Raw genomic sequence first — 23,440 nt, forward strand, 5'->3', positions numbered from 1 at the left:
GTAGTTCATAGAAATGTAGGGCTGGGAGGAACTTCAGAAGTTATGTCCAGCCCCTTGCACTAAGGCAGGACCAGATAAAACCATAAGGACCATTCCTGATAGGTGTTTATCCAACCTGTTCTTAAAAACCTCCAGTGATAGGGATTCTACTACCTTCTTTGGAAGCCTACTAACTACCCTTATAGTTAGAAAGATTTTCCTAATAGCTAACCTAAATCTCCCTTGCTGTGTTACTACTTGTCCTGCTTTCAGTGAACATGGAGAACAATTCGTCATTGTCTCCTTTTTAATAGCCTTTAACATATTTGAAGACGGTTATCAGGTCCCCCCATAATTTTCTAAAGGAGAAATTTTCTCGGTTTTTTCTCCACTGTCTCCTTGAGAAACTGCCAGCTGTCCTGGCTGAGAGCCTTTTTTCCCTTAGATTTTCTTCCCATGGGACCTTATCTACCAGCTCTATTTGTTAAAGTCTGTTTTTTTTTTAAGAGCATTGTCTCTGTTCTGCTGCTCTTTCCTTAGAATCATGAAATCTATCACTTCATGATCACATCACCCAAATTGCGTTCCACCTGCAGATTTACTGTCAATTCTTCTCTGTTGGTCAGTATCCAATCTAAAATGGTTGTCCTCCTGGTTACTTCCTCCACTTTCTGAAACAAAAAGTTGTCCTCCCATACATTTCAAGAATTATTTTCTGTTTTGCCATATTATTTTCCCAACAAATGTCTAGGTAGGTAGTTCCCCATTACTAGTATGTCTTGTGTTTTGGATATTTCAGTTGTTCGTTATAAAAATGCCTCATCCATAATGTTTTTCTGATTTGGTGGTCTATAGCAGATCCCTTTTTTACTCACTTTTCTAGTTATCGATAGATTCTCAACTGGTCTGCCTCTCAGTCTTCTGGACCTCAGAGATGTGTAAGTTCTTGATGTATAATGCAACACATCCTCCCTTTTTATTCCACCTGTCCTTTCTCAGCAATCTATGCCCCTCTATACCAATAATCTGAGTCATGAGACTTATTCCACCAAGTCTCTTTGTCAGTTAAGTTGTAATTCAGCTACATTCATGAAGTGTATGAATCAGTGCTGTGAGGATGCTTTCGGGTGTGAAGGAGTCACTGCTCTAACTATGTCTAGTCTGCCTTCTGGAGAAACTGAAGTCTTTTAAATACTCTTATGAGAGCTTATGCCCATATGGTATTTAGCTGGGAGGAAGAGAGGAGCACTGGGGCAGGCCTTGGGCTCCTACTGTCCCAGACAAGTTCCCTCCCTCTACTCCTGGACACAGAGGAAACCTGACATTTGGCTTTCAATTTCATCATTTTCTGAGGCCTTGTCTACAGTAGTACTTTGTCATTCAGAGGTGTGAAAAAACACCCTCTGTGTCCCCGTCCCCACCTGGCGACATACATTTTGTTGGCATAAGCACTTGTGTGAACAGCACTATGTCAACAGGAAAGAGCTCTCCCGCCGACATAGCTACCACCGCTCATTTAGGTGGTTTTATCATGTTGGCAGGAGAGCTCTCGCCCGTTGAAGTAGTTGGGTTACGCAAGCATTCTTACAGTGGCCGCAAATACAGCTGTGCCGCTGTGAGTTTTAAGTATAGACTACTCCTGAGAGTTGGTTTTCTCTTTAAAATGATGAAGAGGATGGGTATTCGTTTTTTGGCTCCCCAAATGCTGATGTGGAGATCTTCAAAGGAGACTTGGGAATTTAGGCACACATCTCAGCCCAGGCTTTTCTGAGATGTTTCCACACTATCCAGATGGTGATTAAACCCAAGTGGAGAGAGCAGAGCTGCTAAGATATCACTGTTCTTTAAGGGGTTTGGCCAAACTTCACAGGTTGGCTATTACTTTATCTCCTTTTTGGGTCGTCAGCTATATTCTCTACTATAAAGGCAGAAATGGGGGGGGGGGGGGAATCTCTTCTCTGCTTTATATCTTCCTACTAGTTTGCAGCTATGCTTAAAGAAAAGAGGCTATGTGAAATAAACTTAATTCTCTCTATTTACTTGGCATTTTTTTTTTTTTTTAAAAAGCTCTTGGAAACATCATGCAAGAGTTTCTGTTTGAGAAGGTGGAAAACATGTTGCTTTGAGAAGTAATTTATTGACACCTTTTAAATGTCTCCTCTGTGCACAACACAGATTCCTGCAGTTCAGACTGTGGCTGACTTGTGCTTCAGTTGGCTTCACTCCTGAATAAACCATTGGTGTTTGTTCTAAGAAGGCCTGCTCCCCCACTTCACCCCCAAAGCCTCTTAATTCAGCTCACTTTTCATGATCTTCACTTAATTCTACTGGAAAAAAAAATTAGTAAAAGCTCAGACTGAAGAAATTGAGTTAAATGGCATAACTTTTTCCTATGCTTAAAATATTGAGGTGCTAAGACTTTAACTGGCTTGAAACAGGTATAGATGGGGCCATAGTACAACATTTGTAGACTAGTTACGGCCTTAGTCAGGATTTACTTTAACAAGTTAACTTCCTCAGTGGCTAGCAAAACACTTGTAAACTTCTTTCAGCCTGAACTATGGCTTGGCTGAAGTATAAGTGTAGAAAGGGCATTAAGAAAAGGATTCAGCTTCTGTTTAGTCAAAAATACACAATAGTAGAACTTGTCTTCATATTTCATCTATTCTCTAAGTTCCTTTCTCCAATCTTGTTCCATGTCTCTTACAACGTTTGTGTAAAACAAATGGGTCTCTCAGTGAATAAAACAGGAGCTTCTAAGTGGATGTCAGTTGTAAATATAGCTCATCGTTAGATTAATAATTACTTTTTTAAATGAAGAGCACTCCAGGGTTGTGTTTGAGTGATTAGTCAGTCCACCATAGAACTGAAATAACTTCACACAAGCCCTTGGTCTTCCACAATTCACTTTCTGAATTAATTTACTGCCGAACATAAAGGTGCTACTACAGCACTTGGTCTAGTCCCCAATGGGCTGAAACTGAAACAAATTTAAATCTATACATTCTTTGCTAGCAACAAAGGCTTTTGAGGAGAAAATATAAAGTCCCCCAGGACTGAGAATTAATTCTAATCCAAGCATAAGTAAGAAAAAAATCAAAATCCAGTCTGGGTGATATACCTGTCATAGTATTGAGAGTAATGGCTAGCCAACTCAGTTGAAATTCTGGCAAACTGAGGAGTTATTGGGAGAAGCAAGCATGATAGCAGTCTTCAAAATAAGTCGACTCCTGTAATTTAAAAACTGAGAAATGTTGAGTTTGCATATGCGAAGGGAGTTGTTCCTTTCTGCAACTGGTGGGACTCCACTGGGATTACAGTGGTTAGCTGTAGGTGCCATTATTAGAGACACAAAATGAACTGAAGGACAATCAAAAGTTGACCATGCTACAGGGATTTTCATCTGAAGAGGTTGAAAATGAAATTCTGTGTAGCTTGGCCAAGTGATGATTGAGGGGGATGAAGGGATTTAGGATAAAACTTTCAAAAGTGGCTTAGGCACTGAAAATCAGTGGGGCTTAGACACATTTGAAAACTTTACATGTAATTTGAAAGTATTTGAATGGTGTAAACACTGAAGGAGATGAATTGTTTAGGCTAGTACAACTGAGCATAAATAGGACTAGGGGGTGCAGTTAACAAAAAGAAAACGTAAGTGAAATGTCCAATTCAAAATCTAACTGTTCCCAGATAGCGCACCTATCCTTAAGGTTTTTGCTGTCGGTTCATATGGCTTCACAATCATATCATCCCTTTTTAATGACAGGTTTTTCTCTCCCATACAAACAGGAGAAATGGAATAGAATATACAAGGAAAGCAGTAAAACTCACTTTTTTAAAAGTGCTTTTAAATTTACAAAGTGAGAGACTTCTTTCCAGTCTTGGTTATAGTAACCGTAGGCACGGATAATAAATGCAGTTAAACTTCAGCCGTGTTTCTTTAAATTGATGGTATTCTTTTAAAACTGGGTAAGACAGAGCATTTAGAAAATACTGGGGGAACATGATTGCATTGGCGTAGAGGTAGACTAGATAAGATTTTGTGAAATACTAAAGGGATGTACACATTGCAGGTAATTTGAAACATTTAACTAGCCAGCTGGCCTACCACTGAAAGGTCTAAGCTCACACTTCTCTTATGGCTGGTGTTAGATGTTTCTCAGTCTGTAAGGAAGAGAGTTGATCTCAGATATTTATTTCACATCCCTTTTCCTAATGAAATTATTTGAAAGGGAAACTGATTAGTAAGCTTGATTTAGGTTTGATCTCCAAGTTGACGGAGCAGTCTATATTCATAAGACCCTCTTTTCTAGATTAATCTATCTTTACAATGTCATCGGGAAGCACATAAGTGTAACTGTGTGTGCAGTGGCTAAAAACTGGAACCTAAAGTATGGGAACAGGTTACCTTTCATAACCTCCTTATGCTTGGTTCTTGATACAGTGTAAAAGCAATTAATTGCTTTCACAAATTTCTGAGGCAGTAGGTGGCTTTGCCCATTTTTGCATGGCAGCTATCCATTAGGAATAATTTAGACTTACTTGCCAATTATTAACCAGATCTAGGATATGCCCTCGAAGTTAGATTTGAAGTGTTTTTATTTTAGCTACAGCAAAGTTGCTGCTTTCAGTTGCTCCCCCTCTATGCTTAGTTGGCTGTTTGTCAGTGTCATTTAGAATCAAAATTGGGTTGGCATGCATTGCTCAAATCCACAGAGAACCTCCGGTGCTTCAGATAAAAGGGTTCTTACAGCAATTGCAGACAATGTGTTCGCTCAAACAGTTGGCAGGGCAACAGGAAGGAATCTTTTAATGGGATACTTATGATTAGGCCTGTAGTCTGTTTGTACCAGGATGTGTGGGTGAGCTAGGCACACTACTGTATCCAACGTCAGCAATGAGGCTTTAGTGTGTCCAAAACATAATTTCATTTCTTCCCCCCCCTTAGACACACAGGGTATGTAATCTCTCATCTGAAATTGTCCATGTTAAATTAATCCTGTTCTTTGAATCCTTGCTAAGTGCTAGTCAGCAGAAGGCTTGGGAATGCTGGCAAATAAGCAGCCAGATTAACTATTTACAAGCTTGAGAAAAAATCCAGTTTGTACACGGGGTAAATCTGATGGTATGTAGAATGCCACAGGGTGAGATTTCAGAGTACAGGAATAATATTTTAGCATTGGAATAATTAACACTGCTGAATTCCTTTGCATTCTGTCATACTTACAAGATGTCTCATCTTTTTTCCTGTTTACTGTGAGCAAGGAAGGGAAGAGGACACACGTTAGCTTGAAAATATTGTACTTCTTTTACAAGTAACCTCTATAATTAATAGAATAAAGACAACACATTTTTCTCTCCAATATGGGCTTTCTTTGTGCATTCGATAGCATTTTGTGTATAGTCAGCTATGCTGTTTTGTTAATGGTACATGCCTTTCTTCCAGTCTGGGCAATAGTGTTAACCAGTAACAGCAATGTTGAAACTGAAGAAGCAGGAAGGAGTATGTACAGAGAAGGGGTAGGCCTCAGCCTATGTGAATTCATGTTGGTGTCAGGATTGCATAAAAGATCTTTCAAAAACATAAATGGGGAAGCAGAAAACCTTTGTTTCTAAAAGGAAATTAAAGAAAATGCATCAAGATGCCCCACCATTCAGTGGGGACGATCAGAATTAGTACATTTTAGAATCATGAATTACAAACATTCAAGTTGACTGATTCAAGAAAGCAGTCTTGTGGACCAAATAAGGCCTGCTCTAAACTGTTACGCTAGTATAACTAATGCTATGATCTTTTTTTATACAAATTTAGTTAAACTTACGTAATTCTTCTGTGGACACACTCTTATCTGTTTAAAACCAATTATACCTGTTTATCTTGTGCCAGTAACTGGTTTACTTAAATCTGTTACAACTTGTATGCACACAAGTTCAAGACTAAAGAATGTTTCTGACAAATGCTCTTCACCTGGGGATTTTTTTTTTTGTATGGCTTGAGGAGGATAACTAATGATTAATATAAAGCAACACAACATTCTAACAACATTTTACTGCTTTCATTTGTAGCTGCAGATGAGCCTCATAATATTTTTATTTTAGTCAGGTAGTAAAAATCTGAATCTATTTGTGCATACATGCAGAGTGCATTTTTAAGAAAATGGTGGGAGTCCACCATTCTTTGGATTCACACTGCTAATATAGAGTACAGTAGATTAAGATTGTTCATCTGGTATGAAGTTTCCTCCTCTAAAGAAATGGCTACTCTGTAACATTCCTCTAGGTTTTTAAGGTTACTTAATGTGGGAAGAGGTGCTGACTTGAATCCCTTGAATGAGTTCACCTACGGGACTCAAAATAGGTACATCAAAGGAAATGGCTATGCAAACCTCTCTCTAGGCATGGCTGAGGGACAGAAGGGGAAATGGCTCAGGTTTTTACAAGGTTGCTGAGTGTCCATGCATCTCTTTTGTGTTTGAGTTCCAAAAAGCCAATTTGGACACCTGCCTTCAGGCTGATACCATTTCATGGAAGGTATTGGGCGATGATAATTTTTGATCACTTGGCTGAAGCTAAACTAATGATTTGGTGTGCGAATTGTTCTGGTTTTAGAAGTTTAAATAACTCCCACAAGTTGAGTACATCATGTTGCAGAAAGACTATACAACATAGTATTAAAACAGTTTTTTCCTGTACTCTGCCTAAAGACAGCTGCATATGCCAAATTCTTCATATAAATGGCTTGTTAAACTCTTTATGAAACTACCAAGATTCTCCCCACCACTTTTGGCTGTAAATAAAACACTTCTCTTTAAGTTCCTGCTTGTAGACAGTGGCAGCTGAGATAGTGGCAAAGCTGTTTTGCTGGTGTTTGCTCCTGGCAGGAAGATTGCTTAGTGTGTGGAGGCGGCGGCACTTTTAAAGCATAGCAGTAATATGCATATTTGTGAGACAAATGGACCAGGCTGTGTGCTTAGTAGTATGCCTTGCCCTTATTGAAAAGAAGCTTTATAGTAGGACACTTGGCAATCCAAGGCTGTGGAGACTGGCCAGTTCAAATACCTGCTCCTGCTATTAGATTTGAATTGAATCTTTTCACTAAAAGTTAATTTGCTTGCTCATATAGCAGTGTTGGTAATTACATTATGAGATGTGATTTTTTTTTTTAAGGGGTGTTCAGTCTCCTGGCGATCTAGGATAGGAGCATCTGATTTCCTGATGAATAGCCTCTTCACTGAAAGCTTTTGAAAAGCATTATGAAATATTTAATTGCTCAAAGTGTTTTCTTTAGATAGTTTTTAGTATCTGCAAGAGGATCCATTTTACACTGGAGTTTTAACATATGCTAGGTAGAAATGGAGTTCTATAGGGAAGGCTTTCTTGGATGTTCCAAAAGCACACATGTAAGTACTTACCCACAAGGATCTATTACCATTTGTTAATGGGCAGTCTAGATTTCCACTAAGCCTCTGGGAGAAACAAATCAAACAGACTACTTCACACCGTTTATCTAGCAATGATCTATAACATTCAACCATTTATTTTCTCATGCCCTAAACACTGAAAATGAAAAAAAACCCTTAATTTTCAGCCATAACTTCAAACTACAGTGAGGGTTGAGAGAACATATCAGTAGCTTGATAGTAAATTACTGACAAAGTTGTAGTTATTAAACTACCATTTAAACAAGGAAACTGAGGTAAGATTTATATTTTGAGACCCAAATGTGAATGTGTGTGTAAATGCACAGTTAAGACCTCTAAAACACATTAATTTTGCTCCTGCAGCAATGCCAACTTTCCAGTCTTTCAGTTTTGGTCAGAGGCTACTTTTGCATTCTTGCTTGAAGAATGAATTGACGATCTGTTCACAGCTGGGTATTGTGCTGGGACTAATAGCTTTTGCCTCTGCGTAGGACTGAATTTGTCAAGACTGCAGTCAAAACTGGCACCTCTTCCCAGTCTTGTGGAGAAAGGGCAGCTCTAGTAGAAAGGGTTCTAGTGACAAATGTCCTTCCTGGACTAGAGGGCTGATTAGTCTAAAATATAAATTGTGGTTTAGCAGTTAAAACAGTCCTAGGAATGAGACGTCACATTCTTTTCTTGACTCTTAGACTGTGACCTAGCCTAGGTAAGCTAATTAACTTTTGTCTCAGTTTACCCATAGGTGCTGGAACTAGGAGACGGGGGGTGATCCTGCACCCCCTGGCTTCAAGTGGCTTCCGTTACATACAGGGTTTACAATTTAGTTCAATATCTCTCAGCACCACCACTATAAAAATTGTTCCAGCACCTGTTTACCCATCTGTAAAATGGGAGATAAAGCCTGACTCATAGGAGCATTGTGGAACATACGAGGTGATTTGAGAAGTGATATACATGAGGGGTAGTCTATTGTCAAGGCCACTTGAAGCACAAGACCTTAATTATGGGGCCTGGTATGATTCACTGACTCTCACAGTGCAAGAAGTGTGCTATCTTGTCTTATCTGCAGCTTTTTTTACAATGAGCCACTGTTGCCGATATCTGAAACATCAAGTCCCTAATAGTTAACCTCTACATTGCAAAACTAAAAAGTGACTGACGTTGAAGCCTATCGTGAAATTCTTAGATAAGTTTGCTAAGGGGCAGCCATGATGAGTCTACAGAGAGCCCTTGTGCTTATCTGGCATGGACAGGATTTTGCATAACCTGTTTGTATTAAGCTGGCAGATGACAAATTTGTAAGATTTTTCAGGTGCTGAAGCTTGATGCCTTGTCCTTCAATAGTAGAAAGGGGACCTTTTTTTTTTTTTTTTTTAAGAATTTGGAAACTAATAGTGAATTTTTTTGTAATTGGTGTTTGCAGGGTGCAGATAGCAGCAACTTGGATAAGCACTGGAGACAGTGGATGGGAGCCAATAACTCAGTCAACAGTTAAGGAGGAAATCTAAATGGCATTGAGGAAGAGCCAATACAGCTAAAATGCTGTATAGCTTAAATGAGGAGAAATGGTTAATTTCCACCTCCTAATTATTTGTTGATTGAAAAACAGAATGCTTATGGGTGCCAATAAATCCCAGTGCACAGACAGGAGTTGGAATGCAGTGAAGCAGAGAAATCAGATACAGAATGGTCTTAAATATTTCAGCTGCATGTTTAGTTACTTTGGCATCTTTCGGGGTGAACTGTTAACATATATAAACATCTTCACTGTATGTCCTCCCCAGAAAATAACTAATGTAGATTCCATCCATTTTCATTCAGAACACACCACGTTTTGAGTACTGTTTTATGTGAAATGTTGGGTAGTAAAGTTTATTCATTTGTTCCCAAGCCTGTTACTAGGATGGCAACCCATCCTTAATTGGGCAGGACAGTCCTGAAATGTACATTTCAAGTCCTGGTCCCAGGCTGAATGACTTTGAAACAGCATTTGTTCCGGATTCCCTGCGGCACTGCTCTGCGCTTGCCTGAGGCTCAGAGATAGCACAGCATTTTCCAGGTGGGAGGAGCTGAGGTGGGCCTTAGCACCCCCCTCACCACAAGACCCCATCCCCTGCTCTTCCTCTTTGCCCCTTCCACCTCAACCCCCCGAGGCTCTGCCCCTGCCAGGCCAGAAGCTGGAGCCAGATAGTAAGTAGTAAGAGCTGCCCAGGGAGCCCTGGAGTCCCAGATCCTCCACCTGCCCTCAGTGGGGTGCCCTGGGGGGCAGGGACACGGGCCAGTGGCTGCTCTGTGGCATCCCAGCACTCTGCCCAGGGCAGGAGGAGAGTCCAGGACTTCGCAGGAAGCTCTTACCACTGCCCAGCTCTGACTTGTGGCCTGGACAGGGGGTGAGGCCTCAGGGGGAAGAGGAGGAGCAGGGGGCGGGTCTATGGGGAAGGCTGAGCCACCTGCATGTGTCCCGTTTTTGCAGAAAGGTGGTCACCCTACCTATTACCCCTCTGACTGTACAGTGGTAAATCTTCTTTGGTCGGGTGCAGTTCAGCTGAACTATTCAGTTGAATGAACCTGCATTACAGTTGCTGCTCATGAGGGGTTTCAGCTGACATCCTTTAGGATGCTGGGGTGGTTATTTTTCCACTCGAAGTTGGGTATTGATGCAGGAGGATGGGCTGAAGGCATGGGTGCATGCCCAAGCTCAAGCCTAACCCCTCTTGCATCCACATGCCAATTGTTAACCTAGGGCTCAAACATAGGGTTCCAAGTCCCTGCAGGGCTGGGACATGAGCCCATATTAAGCTGAGACCTATGATCTGAGCCCTATTGTTTTCCTTTGTGCATGCAAACTCAGCTTGGCTGGGATAGATCCCAAAGACTTCCTGGACCCAAGAGTTCCTTGGGACAACTTCCTTAGTCCTCTCCTCTCTATGCCGACAATCTGTGGTGCTGCTTATGGCAAATGGAAGCCACACCTCTTTTTGTAAATGGAAGCAGCTCAGATCAGCGTTAACCCATAGTCTGCTGAACACCAGTCTGTAAGCACACTGTCAGAGCCTTCAGGTTTTCAGTGGAGACCGATCAGAAAATGCTTTTTGCAAAGAGAGCAGCTTCCCACAGCCAGATTTTGGTGCACTTTGCCCCACGGATAGCAGGGGTGGCCCAGGAGCAAGGACCAGAGAGCAGAGCAGGGACTAAGCGGCTGCCCTGCAGGGAGAGGATGTGGCAGAACTTCTGGCTCAGCACAGCCGGGGAGGAGGATCTCCAGATCCAGCTCCTCCCTCTCCCTGCAGGGCAGCTGCATGTTCCCACTCAATTCTGTCCCTTGCTCCTGTGTCCCTCCCTGGGGTTGCATGTGCAAAGGCACCTGGGCAGCATGTACTGTCAGGGCGGTCAGTGTGAGCCAGCCCCAAAACTTCCACACAGCCTCCCTGGGTGCAGCAAGGGCAGAGGTAAGAGATCCCCAGGCGGTGCTAGAGCACACTGCATCCCAAGCTATGGGGATGCACTTCACTGCCCTGTAGCCGGCAGCAGCCAGGGTGGGGTGGGGTGGGGGTTTTCTCTCTGAAACCTACATTTTATGTCAAATTTCAAAACAAAGAGACAAAAATAAATTTAAAAAAACAAGCAAAAACACGTTCATTGAATATCCCATTTTAAAAATTAAGAATTGCAAAGTTTCATTTGAATAGTTTGACAGCTCTGGAGACTGATGTCCTAATTATCCTCAGAACAGGTGCATCTGGGCATTTTTTGCCAGTGTGACTCAGCCTAGAGGTGCAGAGCCCAGTTCTCAGCTTAGATGGTAGTTCAGTATAAAACCTTCATGAACTGCAGTCATTCTCCTGAGACAGCCTTATGAAGTGTATGTATTTGTGCTCTTTAAGGGCACCTGAGTGCCATCAGTAGCACTGTCACAGGTAGGAAACAGGGTGGACAGTAGAGTTTCCCACAGTGCAACACACTCATAGGGCTAGAGTATCAACAGGGGGGGAAGGGCAGGCGCACCTGGATAAGGTTAGTTTGACTCTGGTCTGTCCACTGCAGTGTAGATGTGAGAGTCCTAGGTTCAAGCACGGGCCAGAAAATCCTTAACCTAGGATTAAAATGCAGAATAGATGCTCAAGCCCACAGTTGCCTGACATGGATCAGCTGACTTGAGTCCCACTAACCTTAAGCTTACATTGCTGTGTAGACATACCCATGGTTGGTTACCAACCCATGTTTCCACTATGGTGTAGTGAGTGAGCCATCTGGCTAGCTTGGATACCTGCTTCTATAACTCATCTCACTTATAACATCCAACTTCATAGCTTCAGCAGTTAGAGAGACTGCTGGGAATTATGGAGGAATGTACTTCTCGATATTTCTACCTCATGAAATGCTAGCATTTCAGTTGCATGCTTTTTTATATATACTTATTTTTCTCTCCGTGAATTTATTTTGAAACAATTTTAAACTGTACACAAATGGCACCTTTCCCCAAAGTTGGGCCCTCACATACTGTGTTGCTTGTAACAGATTATCCCAGGAAGGCTAGGCCAAAAGGTCTAATAGACTAGATTCCTTCCTTTCCCCTTAACTTGTGAAACACTAGGATACCTCTGAATGGAAGGTACAATTTAAACATTGCTGTTATATTCTGATCACTGTGTTGCTGTTCTACCTTGAGCTTTTATGTGTTGGCTGCAGTCTAGAAGAGTTTTTCTCTCTGCCATCCAACCTGTCTCAAGGAAGAATTAACAGTGAAGAGAATATTTTGCTATGATTTGAGAGTCTGTCACTGTTATAATCTTCCTTAAAGAATGTCTGGCCTAACTTTTTAGCAGGGCCAGGCAAAGACGAACTGATCTACCCAAAATTGTCCCCTCTAAATTTAGCAGCTAGGCTTCATAGAGACAGAATGATCAGGAAGGGCTAAATTAATCTTGTGTCAAAGGGGCCTTTGGGAGAAGCAAAGGAAAACAGAAAATATAGAACAGAGGGTCCCATTTTGAGTGCTCTCAGTTTACAGCCGAGTTCAGTGAAACTTGGTCTTTCAAAGGTAGCTGTTGAAGTGAGCCGGTATTTTTAGGTAGTGTAGACAGTTCTGATATTTCATAATTGATCTAAGCAGCCCAGTGTGGCTTTGAATATCTGGCCAAGGCTTCAAGTGACAAGTTAATACTTTTTATCTTTCTCCTCTAGTAAATCTTTTTAGTATGAAGCTTTTATGGGATTGTTAAAGGTGACCTGCAAAGTATCTTTTAAAGAATGGGTTGTACGTTTGTTGTATATAGAAGGCCTGAAAAGTTTGTGGGATGTCTTGCCAATTTTTCCTGCTTGCCTCCTACACTAGAACTAATCAAATGTCAAATCTAGTGTTATGGTTTTGCTGGACTTTTTCTTTGAGGGGCTCACATGTATTATGAGCTGTTGCATCTTAACTGAAAGAACTGGGACATTTGAATTTAACAATCTTTTGGTATTCATTTGGCATTGGTTTTAAATAGGTGTTCATATAAAAGGAAATGCATTTAATATCTTTATACTTTTCCCTCTGAATTTTTCAGCTTTCAGTGTCTTGTGATGTAATTTCATTTGTCCAGTTACCAGAATCTTCAGATCTTGTCTGCCCTGGAAATTTAAGTGTTAAAATTAAAAAAAAAAAACAACGTTCAGGAGGATGGAGAGGAACGTTTCAAGCTGCCTTGATACATCATAAAGGAATAGAAAGGCTTGGCTGCCTGGGCTCATCTTCCTTTTCCTTTCAGGTCACCCTTTAGGCAAATTGTGCTGTTTTCTAGAACTGCAAACTTGCATTTCACAAAATCTGTGAAGAACAAAATATGAAACGCAAAGAGTTGCTGCACTGAGACTTGTGGCTAATTTCAGGCCTGCTCTTTGCATTTCCCAGATGTGCAGTGACTCATCATGCTGCTGAACAATGGGAACAGCATCTCCTATTCCTTCACTTGGTCCCGGTTGGCAAAGCTGTTACTCAGAGGATATGCATTGCAAAAGGAGAAGAGATTTGTAGGGCTGGAATGAGTCATTCAACTGTTTGTGATAACACTCATATGGTAAGCTAGGAGTTAAGGAAGACTAGGCTAAGCCCTTATGTACAACACTTCAACATTAACCAAGAGTTGTTTAGTAATGCAAAACAGTTAGAAACTGAGTTGTGAATTTTTGTAATAAATGCAATGGAGTCAAGGGCAGGACATGGACAGTTGGACTTAATCCTGGTGAAGGAAAATATGGAGTTAGCTGTGTTGTAGCAACATTGTAATAGATAAAGAACCTTGAACTGCACAAGCATTAACATAACTGCTTAAAACTAAATGATGGTGGTGGTGGTGATGATGAAGCCCAGGTTGGTCCCATGACAAGTCGGGTGAGGTAATATCTTTTATCGGACCAACTTCTGTTTGTGAAAGGGATAAGCTTTTGAGCTCCACGGATTAATGTTAAATGTGTTAGTGAAAAAAGAGCATCGTGTTTGTTACTAAACTACATTCCTGTTAGAGTTGCACTTTAATTCACTGATGCTACTGGCTGTTACTACGGTAGTCCACAATTGCAGTGCCAGCTAAAATAGAACAAAAGAGTTCAGCTTTTAAATACTCACTATGAATAATGCTAAGATCTTAACTTGGATTCTAAATCAGGAATAGACTTTCAGGAGTTAATAACAAATGGAAGATGTTTTGCCTATTTTAACTAAAGAGACAGAGGTGTGTGAACATTTTTTCCTTGAAAATAGTTGGTGTTAGTGTAACAGTGCAGGAAAACTTTCGTCTATGGCCTCATCTGTTTTCAGGGAAAACTGTCTCAGTCCCATAACTAGCATGTTAATCAAAGGGAGAATGGTTTTTGGTTTTTTTTTTTTTTTTACAAAATTTGTTGTTGAAGGTGTTTGATACCATGGTATCGGTTAGGTGTAACCTTGAGTAAGCTAATGATTTCAGTTTCTACTTTTCCATTTGCAGTTGCAGTTTGCCATTTGCAGTTGTTTCAGAATGTTTCATTAACCCAAATAGTGAGAACTCCTAGAGTGTTTAAAAAGTTATTTTAAAAAGTGACCTCTGAATGTTGCCATCTTTAGTGTAGGCTTCACTTTTTAATCTAATCATCAGAGACTCCTAAAAGATACTGTCCTTCCCCTGGTTTGTGGGATTTTTCTTGGAGCCAAGAAAATTGTACAGAATATGTTCTTTATTGCAACACTCCTCTCTCTCTCCTCCTCCTCCTTCAGCTATTCATCTTCTCTGGCTTTTTTCATAGCAATTACTCAGTGAGGCTCTACCGTACATCCTTTTTTAAAAGTTGTATATTATACATTGAAATAGAATTTGAGAGAATGGATAGATTAATGGTTTAGAGCTCTCATCCAGCATGGCCTTAATGCTGTAAAGAAGACGAAGTCCATTGTTTGTTAGCTTCTTGATCTGTATGCAAAGTCCAGAAGACGTAGTAGTTGGACTATGGTAAAGTGTTAGAATCTGTTACAGACCAGATGGACCACCAATACAGTCAGTATAACAGCCAAATGTATATAACCGTATATGGAGTTGGATCATCTTTGTTTTGCATGCAATGTACCTGACCAGTTCTCATGCCTTTTTTCATATCCAAACATTCTGTTGTATTGGTATCTCTCTCTAGAGAGAACCCAGGATTTGAGCTATTGTTGGAAGAGACTTCTTCCCTGACGTGGATAGCTCTTCCTAATAGGAGTTAAAACTCTGACACACATAATGAAATGATTTGGAACATTTCTTCCTGTCTGTGTGTGAAATTGTGTTGCTGCTAACAGCTTTAGGGGGAGAAGTTTAATTCCAAGACAGGATAGGCAGATAACTTGGTACAATAGATGCCGTTTCAGACTTAAAAACTACTTTGTAACTTTGCCACCAACTGAGTTTTCTATCTAAGGTACTTATATGGCCTCAATTACCATAGTATCTGAAAACATCAAAGTTTTAATGTATTTATTCTCACAACACTGCTGTGAGATAAGGGAGTACTATTATCCCCATTTTACAGATGGTGAACTGGGGCACAGACTCAGTGACATACCCCCAGCCACACAGGGAGTCTGATAGTACAGGGAATTGTACCTAGGGCTTCATAGTGCCTGGCTAGTGCACTGCATCATTTGTCCTCTCCAGTTTTATGTTGCAGTAACTTTGCATTGCCAATGATTTAAACTGGTGGGGTTAATGCAGATTTATATTTGGGACCTGTTATGTGGAAAACACTTTTTAAATTGTTTGGCTGGCAAACTGGATGAGACAAGTTATTCTGGTAGAAACCAAGTCTCCTTCCTCAGCTTTTTGTGAGCATTTTAAATGCTGTGAGGTGTACTTACCTTGATACCAAGTGGTGTTCATGTAGTTTTTCAACTGGAAATGGATATCTTCTGTTTTTCATTTGTATGAAGCACTTAATTTCTTTCAGTTCCTTTCTAGGAGAGAATACTCAGAATTATTTAGATCTGTCCATTTCTTTCTATGCTGTTTGAATCTGCTTCAACCCTCTGGTGTAATCACCCTCCCTATCAAAATTTATCATGAAGAATGTTTTGCTTAAAATCACTGCTTGGAACCCCTTTAAAAAGCGATTGTTTTCCTTAATTATAGAGCTTTTGAAAAACTCCGTTTAGCCTTTTTTGTTTGTTTGTTTGTTTTTTTTTATAAAGATTATTCTGTTTCCACTAAATCACTGATGAAAGCTTTGTTAAATACGCTGTCCTATTCTTCAGTCTTGTTTTGACTTTAAAACTATGGCACACTTGTAACAAAATGATCAGTGTAAGGCAAGGGATATAAGGAGGCACAAGCAATAAATCAGGTAAACTTAGTTGTGTATTCCAGCAATTTACATGCACACAGCTGTTTCCTGTTCTGAGCGTGGGAGGATGTGTGGACAAAGTAATTGAAGAGAAGAACAAGTTGTCAGACACAGCCCATTTTCAGTCTGTTCCACATCTAGAGACGTAAGGACAAGGGATGTGGGGAAAGGTACACTTTTAATTCAGTGACATTTCCCTTTTGCCTTCACAACCCCCCACCCCCCGCCTTATGACTAAGGCTTTACAGGAAGAGTTTTATTCTTGTGGTAAGATCTCTTCTGCCCAAACCCATGCTGCCTTGACAAGATATCTTTTTTAAAAATAGAGTGCCAGAAAATGCAGGATATTACATTCACCTTCTGAAAATTCATGACTGTAAGGAAGAAGCTCTTATTTTAGCAATTGTTTGGAAAATGTTTTCCTGGAAAAATATAGTTTCTCCCTACCACCCATCTTTAAATCCTTCAGAATCACTTACAAGTGGTGACTATTTGCATTTTAGTGTGTAGATGCTGGATCCCTTATGAAACAAACTCGTCATTTTCCATCTTCAAGTAAAACAGGAAGAGTCAGAGCTCCATTGTCTCTATTCATTAGTGTGACATCCTGCTCAGGACACCCAGAACTCTGAGCCACCGTATTACCCCTCCGCCTTAGTAAGAGAGAGAGCTTTGCTTCTGCTTTCTGAAATATTAGTCTGTCTGCTTTGCCAGCAAATTCTTCAAGTCTCTGCCAATCTAACCCTTCCCTTGCAGGTAACAATCAGTGAATCCTGGTTCTCAGGTTCATCAGAGACTTCTCACTGCACTGTCCAAGCCCCCTCACTGGACACTCAGAAATGGTTCGGATAGCTACCAGAGAGACAGACAGCATGCACTATCCTGTTAGAATAGCTGAAGACTCATGCTTGGCTTTAATATGCTGCACTGAGATGGTTTTGTAATAAAACAAGAAGTTTATTGACAAAGACCAGATATTTAAGTGATACTCAACAAGAGAAAAAGAGGCAGTTATGGTTACAGACGAAACAAAATAAATCTTGCTTTCTAGCGACTAAAACTTAATCTTAGCACGTTATAATCTTTGCATAAGCCGTTTTCTTACACCAAGTTACGAGCATCTCCAAACCAAGGAATCCATATTCACAGAATCAATGGGTGCTGTCCCCTTTGTTCCCTAAGTGATGGATTACTAAAGTCTCTTTGCTCCCCTTATATCAGTGGTTCTCAACCAGGGGTAAGTGTATCCCTGGGGATACGCAGAGGTCTGCCAGTAGGTACATCAACTCATCTAGATTTTTTGCCTAGTTTTATAACAGCTAAGCACTAGCAAAGTCAGTACAAACTAAAATTTCATACAGACAAAATGAGAAAAAAAAAAAGCAGTTTTTCAGTAATGTGCTGTGACACTTTTGTGTTTTTACGTCAGATTTTGTAAACAAGTAGTTTTTCAATGAGCTGAAACTTGAGACGTGCAAGACAAATCAGACTCCTGAAAGGGGTACAGTAGTCTGGAAAGGTTGAGGGCCACTGCTTTATATTACTTAAAATCCATTGTGTCTGCCTCAAGAGCCAGAAAGGATTCCTGGGGTGCAGACTCTGTGCTCTGGTGTGCTCACTAAGCTGCTGCTTGATAGCTTTGTTTATCATTATATAGATATAAAAAATATGAAAATATACTTTCATTGTCCTTTGCCGTAATCAAGCTGGTCAGAGAGGTAAATGCACATTCTCTTGTCTAGGGCAGGCTGGGTTTATGCACTGCCTCCCAAACACATTTTAAGTATTTCCAGCACACACACAACTCTTGGTGCACAACCTGTACATGCATCACAAAATGATTTTTAGGGCCCTGTGTGTTCCCAATTTACCTATAATACCTTACATGTCACTTTTTAGATGGATATTATGAGCACAGTGTGTTGGGGTAATGTGTGTCATAGCTGATAGTTACAGTATGGTGGGCCCTCTGCCACTTGGCATTCAGGAACTCCTAGCATCTGTTTGGCTGAAGGCTTGTGCTGAGTTGTAGTGAACTAGTATTTGAGTACTCCAGTCTTCAGTGTGACTCTTCCAAATAAATGGCTGTCAACATGGTACCTTTTTTTTCATTTCTTCTGAAAAGGAATTTGGTTCTGTCACTTGAGATATTCTGGTGCTGCGGATTATACAAATAAGTAGGCAGATCTTTCTTGTGGGAGATAATAGGTGATACTCTTAGGATAAATTTTATTCTGAGTGTAACTATTTGGTGAGCTCAAACTACCGATTTTCCTCTTGGTTCAGTCTGCTGGTTGCACTCTGTAGCGCAGGGGTTCTCAAACTGGGCGGTCAGGACCCCTCAAGGGGTTGCAAGGTTATTTGGGGGGTAGGGGGGGGGGGGGAGTCGCAAGCTGTCAGCCCTTACACATGTCGTGCCTGTGACTATTAGCCCCATGCATGGCTGACAGCCAGAGCCCTTCAGAGCTAGGTGGCCAGAGAGTAGCAGCTGCTGGCTGGGTGCTCTGAAGGCAGTGCCACCCCCAGCATCAGCTCAGAAGTAAGGATGACCTGGCATGGGGAGAGGGAGTGGGTCGTCGCAGTCTGAAATATTTTCAAAAGGGGTCCTGGAAAAAAAACGTTTGAGCCCCTGCTGTAGCGCATGCATCTTGCTTCCCAGCAGTGCAGTGGATGGGCTTTAAAGGGAGATTTTAAACGCCTTGATAGCTGCAAGGATGGGGACTAGCGATACAACAAGGAGCAGCTGCTAACTTAGATTTTCAAACTAGGATGTGAAGTATTCCAAGATGGAGGAATTTGAGGAAGAAGATTCTTGACAGAAATCACCTTTCCTTTTTGGGCAAAATTGAAGCTTCCTTCTAAATGGAAAAGAGTTTCACTATTGAAAGGGGCTAAAGGAGTATAAAGTATTCCTGCATATGTGTCGGCTCTAAATGACATTTGATTTGACTGATTTTAAGTGTGATTTATTGGAGGTCTTGCTGAATTTATATTGAGTCATTCTTGCAAAGAAATGCATTTTTTAAAAGATACATATAAATAACCCTTGAGGCTTAGAATAAATACTCAATTCAACAATAGTCCTGATACATTTTTACAAAAAGCCACTTCAGTTTTTTAAAACAACATTGTTAGATTTTTGAAAACCACTGTATCCTTCAGGAGGAACCGTATTTTGAAGGAAAAGGTGGTCCTTTTTTAAATAAATAAACAAATAAAAATTCTGTATCTTTCTGCCTAGCTTGTCTGGCTTAAATTTTCACTAACGCGACAAGTCCCAGGTGACTTAAATCTATTGCTGATTCAGAAATTGCCAGCTGATGTGTAGGATGTGCTTCTGTTCTCTGCCATGAGTTTTAAGACAAATATATTTGCTTCCAGTAAATGTAATCCACTGTGCTGTTATCCAGTGATTTTAAACTGTATTCTACATATAAAAGAGGTCCCAGTGCATTAAGACAAAGTATAAGCTGGCTTTAGCAGCAGCTCATGTTTGGTGTGTGAATTTTGAGCACTTATTGTACAAACCTATTGCTGTAAACTTTCTTTATAGCTTTCTAAAGTAATGTGCATAGGGTCTGTTTTTTCACAGGACATTCCACAGGAAGTGCTGCACTCTTGTGGCTATGTTAAAGCTGCTCCAGTTTTCTTACGAACAGTTTTTCAAAGTAAACTATACAGGACTGTTTTCATTACAGCCCCTAAACACACCAGGATCCAGTTTTCTAACTTTTGTGAGTGTATTTAAAGTTCAGAGAATATTGAAAAGCAAATGGGCAAAAAAAGGCTTTCATTCAAGAAACTGCTTGATTTGCTAGCTTAGAAACAAAATTTAAGTAGCATCTCTTTCCTTTTCAACAGGGTGAATCAGTGAAATACTTCCTGGATAACCTGGATCGGATTGGCCAGCTGGTGAGGATGTAACTTTTTTTTTTAGTCCACAAGGGTTAAAGTTAAAAAGCGCATTCTTGCAGATGGGTTAATATCCCTGGTTTAAAACATGTACACTTAAGATCCAAATATTATAATCTAGAAAACAGTGCCTCCAGAAGTGTGTTCAACTTTGGCCTATATAATTTGATATATGTTTGGATATTTTCCTAAGCCTTTGTATTGACAAATAAACAGGAATACAGTGAAAAGTTACATGCACAAAAACACACATCATCTTCTTCTGTCACCTCTCTCACTATCTTTGGACCACATCTACTTCCTGTGCTGATCTATTGTACTCAACTGCCCTGAGCAGCAGTGAGTTTTACATTGTCCATTGAGCTACTACCATCTGCAAGAATCACAGCAATGGGGGAAACAGCTTGGGTTCTTGCAAAAGGGCTAACAGGGAGGAAGGGAGAGTTGGGACTATACTGCTGGTCCTCTTCCTGAACAGTGGCATAGAGAGAGAAGAATCTCATCCATTTCAATGTTGTTCTGAACCCACAGGTAGTGATGAGACTGGCCAGTACCTACAACAAAATTAAACTTGTGGTAGTGGTCATATACCTGCTGTGGGAGGATGCTGTCACTAAAGCTGGCAAGATGATGATGTTGTTTGTAAATGTATCAAGCTTTTTTAAAAAATACAGATTTAAAAAATAATTTCAATGCCATTATGGAGACTTGCATTCATTAACACTAATTGTCTCAGGGGCATGTTTATCCTAATGGTAAAGTCATTTCCAACCTGGAAATGGAAGAATTGAATTTAAATATACAGAAGGGATGAAACTTTGAAGGAAAGTACTGGACCTGTAGATAAGCTTTCACATGTTCCATCAGGTTCTTCCATCTTTCAACAGCAAGTTTTCAATGTACAGTCAATCGGTTGACAAGTCTATTAATTTTGACCTTGTATAATAAGTCTTTCACTTGGTCGCTGAGCATCAGATGTCACCTAGATCTCCTAGAACAGGAACATTATAGTTCCCCACAGCTATCATTACACTGAGTTACAATAAATTTTGTTTTTATAATACCAGCTGAGGTTGCATATTTTGAAAGGAACAACTAAGACAGTTTGACACTATCTTCCTTTCTCTTACAGAATTATTTTCCCAGCAAACAAGATATTTTGCTGGCCAGAAAAGCCACTAAGGGAATTGTAGAGCACGACTTCATCATTAAAAAAATCCCCTTCAAGATGGTGGATGTGGGTGGACAAAGGTCTCAGCGTCAGAAGTGGTTCCAGTGTTTTGATGGGATAACTTCTATTTTGTTCATGGTTTCCTCCAGTGAATATGACCAGGTTCTCATGGAAGATAGACGCACGAATAGACTGGTTGAGTCCATGAACATCTTTGAGACAATAGTCAATAACAAGCTCTTCTTTAATGTTTCTATCATCCTATTCCTGAACAAGATGGATCTCCTTGTAGAGAAGGTAAAAACAGTCAGCATTAAGAAGTATTTCTCAGACTTCAAGGGTGACCCTCACCGACTAGAAGACGTTCAGCGTTACCTGGTGCAGTGTTTTGACAGAAAGAGGCGGAACCGCAGTAAGCCACTCTTCCATCACTTCACTACTGCCATAGACACTGAAAATATCCGCTTTGTGTTTCATGCGGTGAAGGACACAATCCTTCAAGAGAATCTGAAGGATATTATGTTGCAGTGAAAGAGCACCCCTTGTCTTATTAAAATCTACCCAGGGGTTATAGGTCAAAGCTTCTATTTTATCTTTATGGCTCTTGCATGTGGTTTTTGGACCCATGCTGTTTACTTGGCTCAGGAATGTTGAAACTAGCCAGTCACGGAGGCAGAAGAAGTCAAACATTGATGTTAGCTACTGAATCATTTGGAGGAGTAACACTACTGAAAAAAGTGGCCGTTTTAGGGTTTGACACCTCGTTTGGAACGTTGAATAACACCATCACCTTCTTCCTGTCTTAGAAAAATCTAACTTTGACAAACTATGTAAGGAAGACTTTTAATGAAAACTATTTTTCAAGGACAGTAACTGTACAGACTACTTTTCTCTGTAGTTTGGAGGTGTTGAGTTAACCAGTCAAACTAATGTAAATTATACTGAAGTTGGTATTAGTACTAGAGAACAAATGGCAATATATTAATCACAATTCCACATGTAATCTTTAAATATGTAACCAGATCTTGCTTGCATGTTCAGTGTTTGCCAAGGATCTGGAGTCCACTTATCAATGTGGATGCACAACTCTTGTCTGAAGGTCTTGTATCAGTCTCTTGAGACATGCAAGTCTAGGACTATAAATGAAATGCAGTAGAACTATAAATGAAAACCAGCAGGCTATACGAGTCCTCTGTTCTACCACTCCGGAGTCAAATGGAGGAGAAAGTAAGGCCTGGCTGATATGGACAAGATATTGTTTTGCACTACATGTGAAGTGTCTTACATCGTGGGAAACTGACTTCCACAATACTACATACAGCCTGAGGCACGTACTAGAACATCTGACCACATCCCTGCACATAGTGGGTGCTCTAGTGAGGTGTCATTTATGAAAATTCAGCACTGTTTTCATACCTGCAGTTGGCAGTATTTGTAAAGCTCCAGTCTCTCAAATAACAGGGCTTTTATCGGTCTCCAAAAGTGTGGAGGCTGATTAAACTTTTTAGCAAAATTTTTGGTGGTAGAGCAGCTGCTTGATGAGTTCCTAACAGCTGACCTTACAAGAAGAGTGAACACTCTTGAGATCCCAATTTTACAGCTGCACTGATGCATTTGGACAGCAGGGCCCTGCTGTAAACTAGCCCTTAATCTGTTTCTTAATGGGATCTTTAGTATATATTAATTTACATATAGTATGAGTAAACTGTCATATTTAGAGTTGCCCATTTCAGGAGGTGGTGTACACTTGTGAAATTGTAAGAGGCTGTGAATAATGTTTTTTGTGAACTGTTGACTTTCTAGCTATCTAAACGTATGTAGTTAACTATCGGGGGCCTTTCTTTGTGTATAGATAATTCCAACCTTGTCTACTACAATGAGGTACATAAACAAAATTTAAGGTCTGCCTTTCATTTCAGTGCTATAGTGTCTTTTTTCCTTCTTCCCAGGGAACTTTCAAACACAAACATTTACTGGGCAGTTGATTACCATAGTTTGATTCTGGTTTTAAAAAAAAAAATCAGAAGGGTTTTCTCTAACTAGACCAAGTCAGCAGAATCTCTGTATTTCTTGTTCCCTTTGAAACTGTAATGACATGTCAAAAAAGGAACACTTCACCATTTAA

At 40.3% G+C, this 23,440-nt stretch overlaps 1 protein-coding gene across 1 annotated transcript in view; it reads left to right on the forward strand.

Moving 5' to 3' along the window:
* GNA12 (G protein subunit alpha 12) overlaps window positions 1-23,228 on the forward strand; it is a 53,595-nt gene extending 30,367 nt beyond the window's left edge. The window contains exons 4-5 of the mRNA XM_067550840.1: window positions 20,094-20,144; window positions 21,277-23,228. Of these exons, the coding sequence (XP_067406941.1) occupies window positions 20,094-20,144; window positions 21,277-21,846 (621 nt within the window). The 3' untranslated portion in view covers window positions 21,847-23,228. The remainder of the gene's footprint in view (window positions 1-20,093; window positions 20,145-21,276) is intronic.
* Window positions 23,229-23,440: the final 212 nt, after the last annotated feature.

This window comes from Emydura macquarii, unplaced genomic scaffold (genome assembly GCF_026122565.2).
Source record: "Emydura macquarii macquarii isolate MOO-44397 ecotype Brisbane River unplaced genomic scaffold, CSIRO-AGI_Emac_v2 contig_1348, whole genome shotgun sequence".
Taxonomy (NCBI): domain Eukaryota; kingdom Metazoa; phylum Chordata; order Testudines; family Chelidae; genus Emydura; species Emydura macquarii.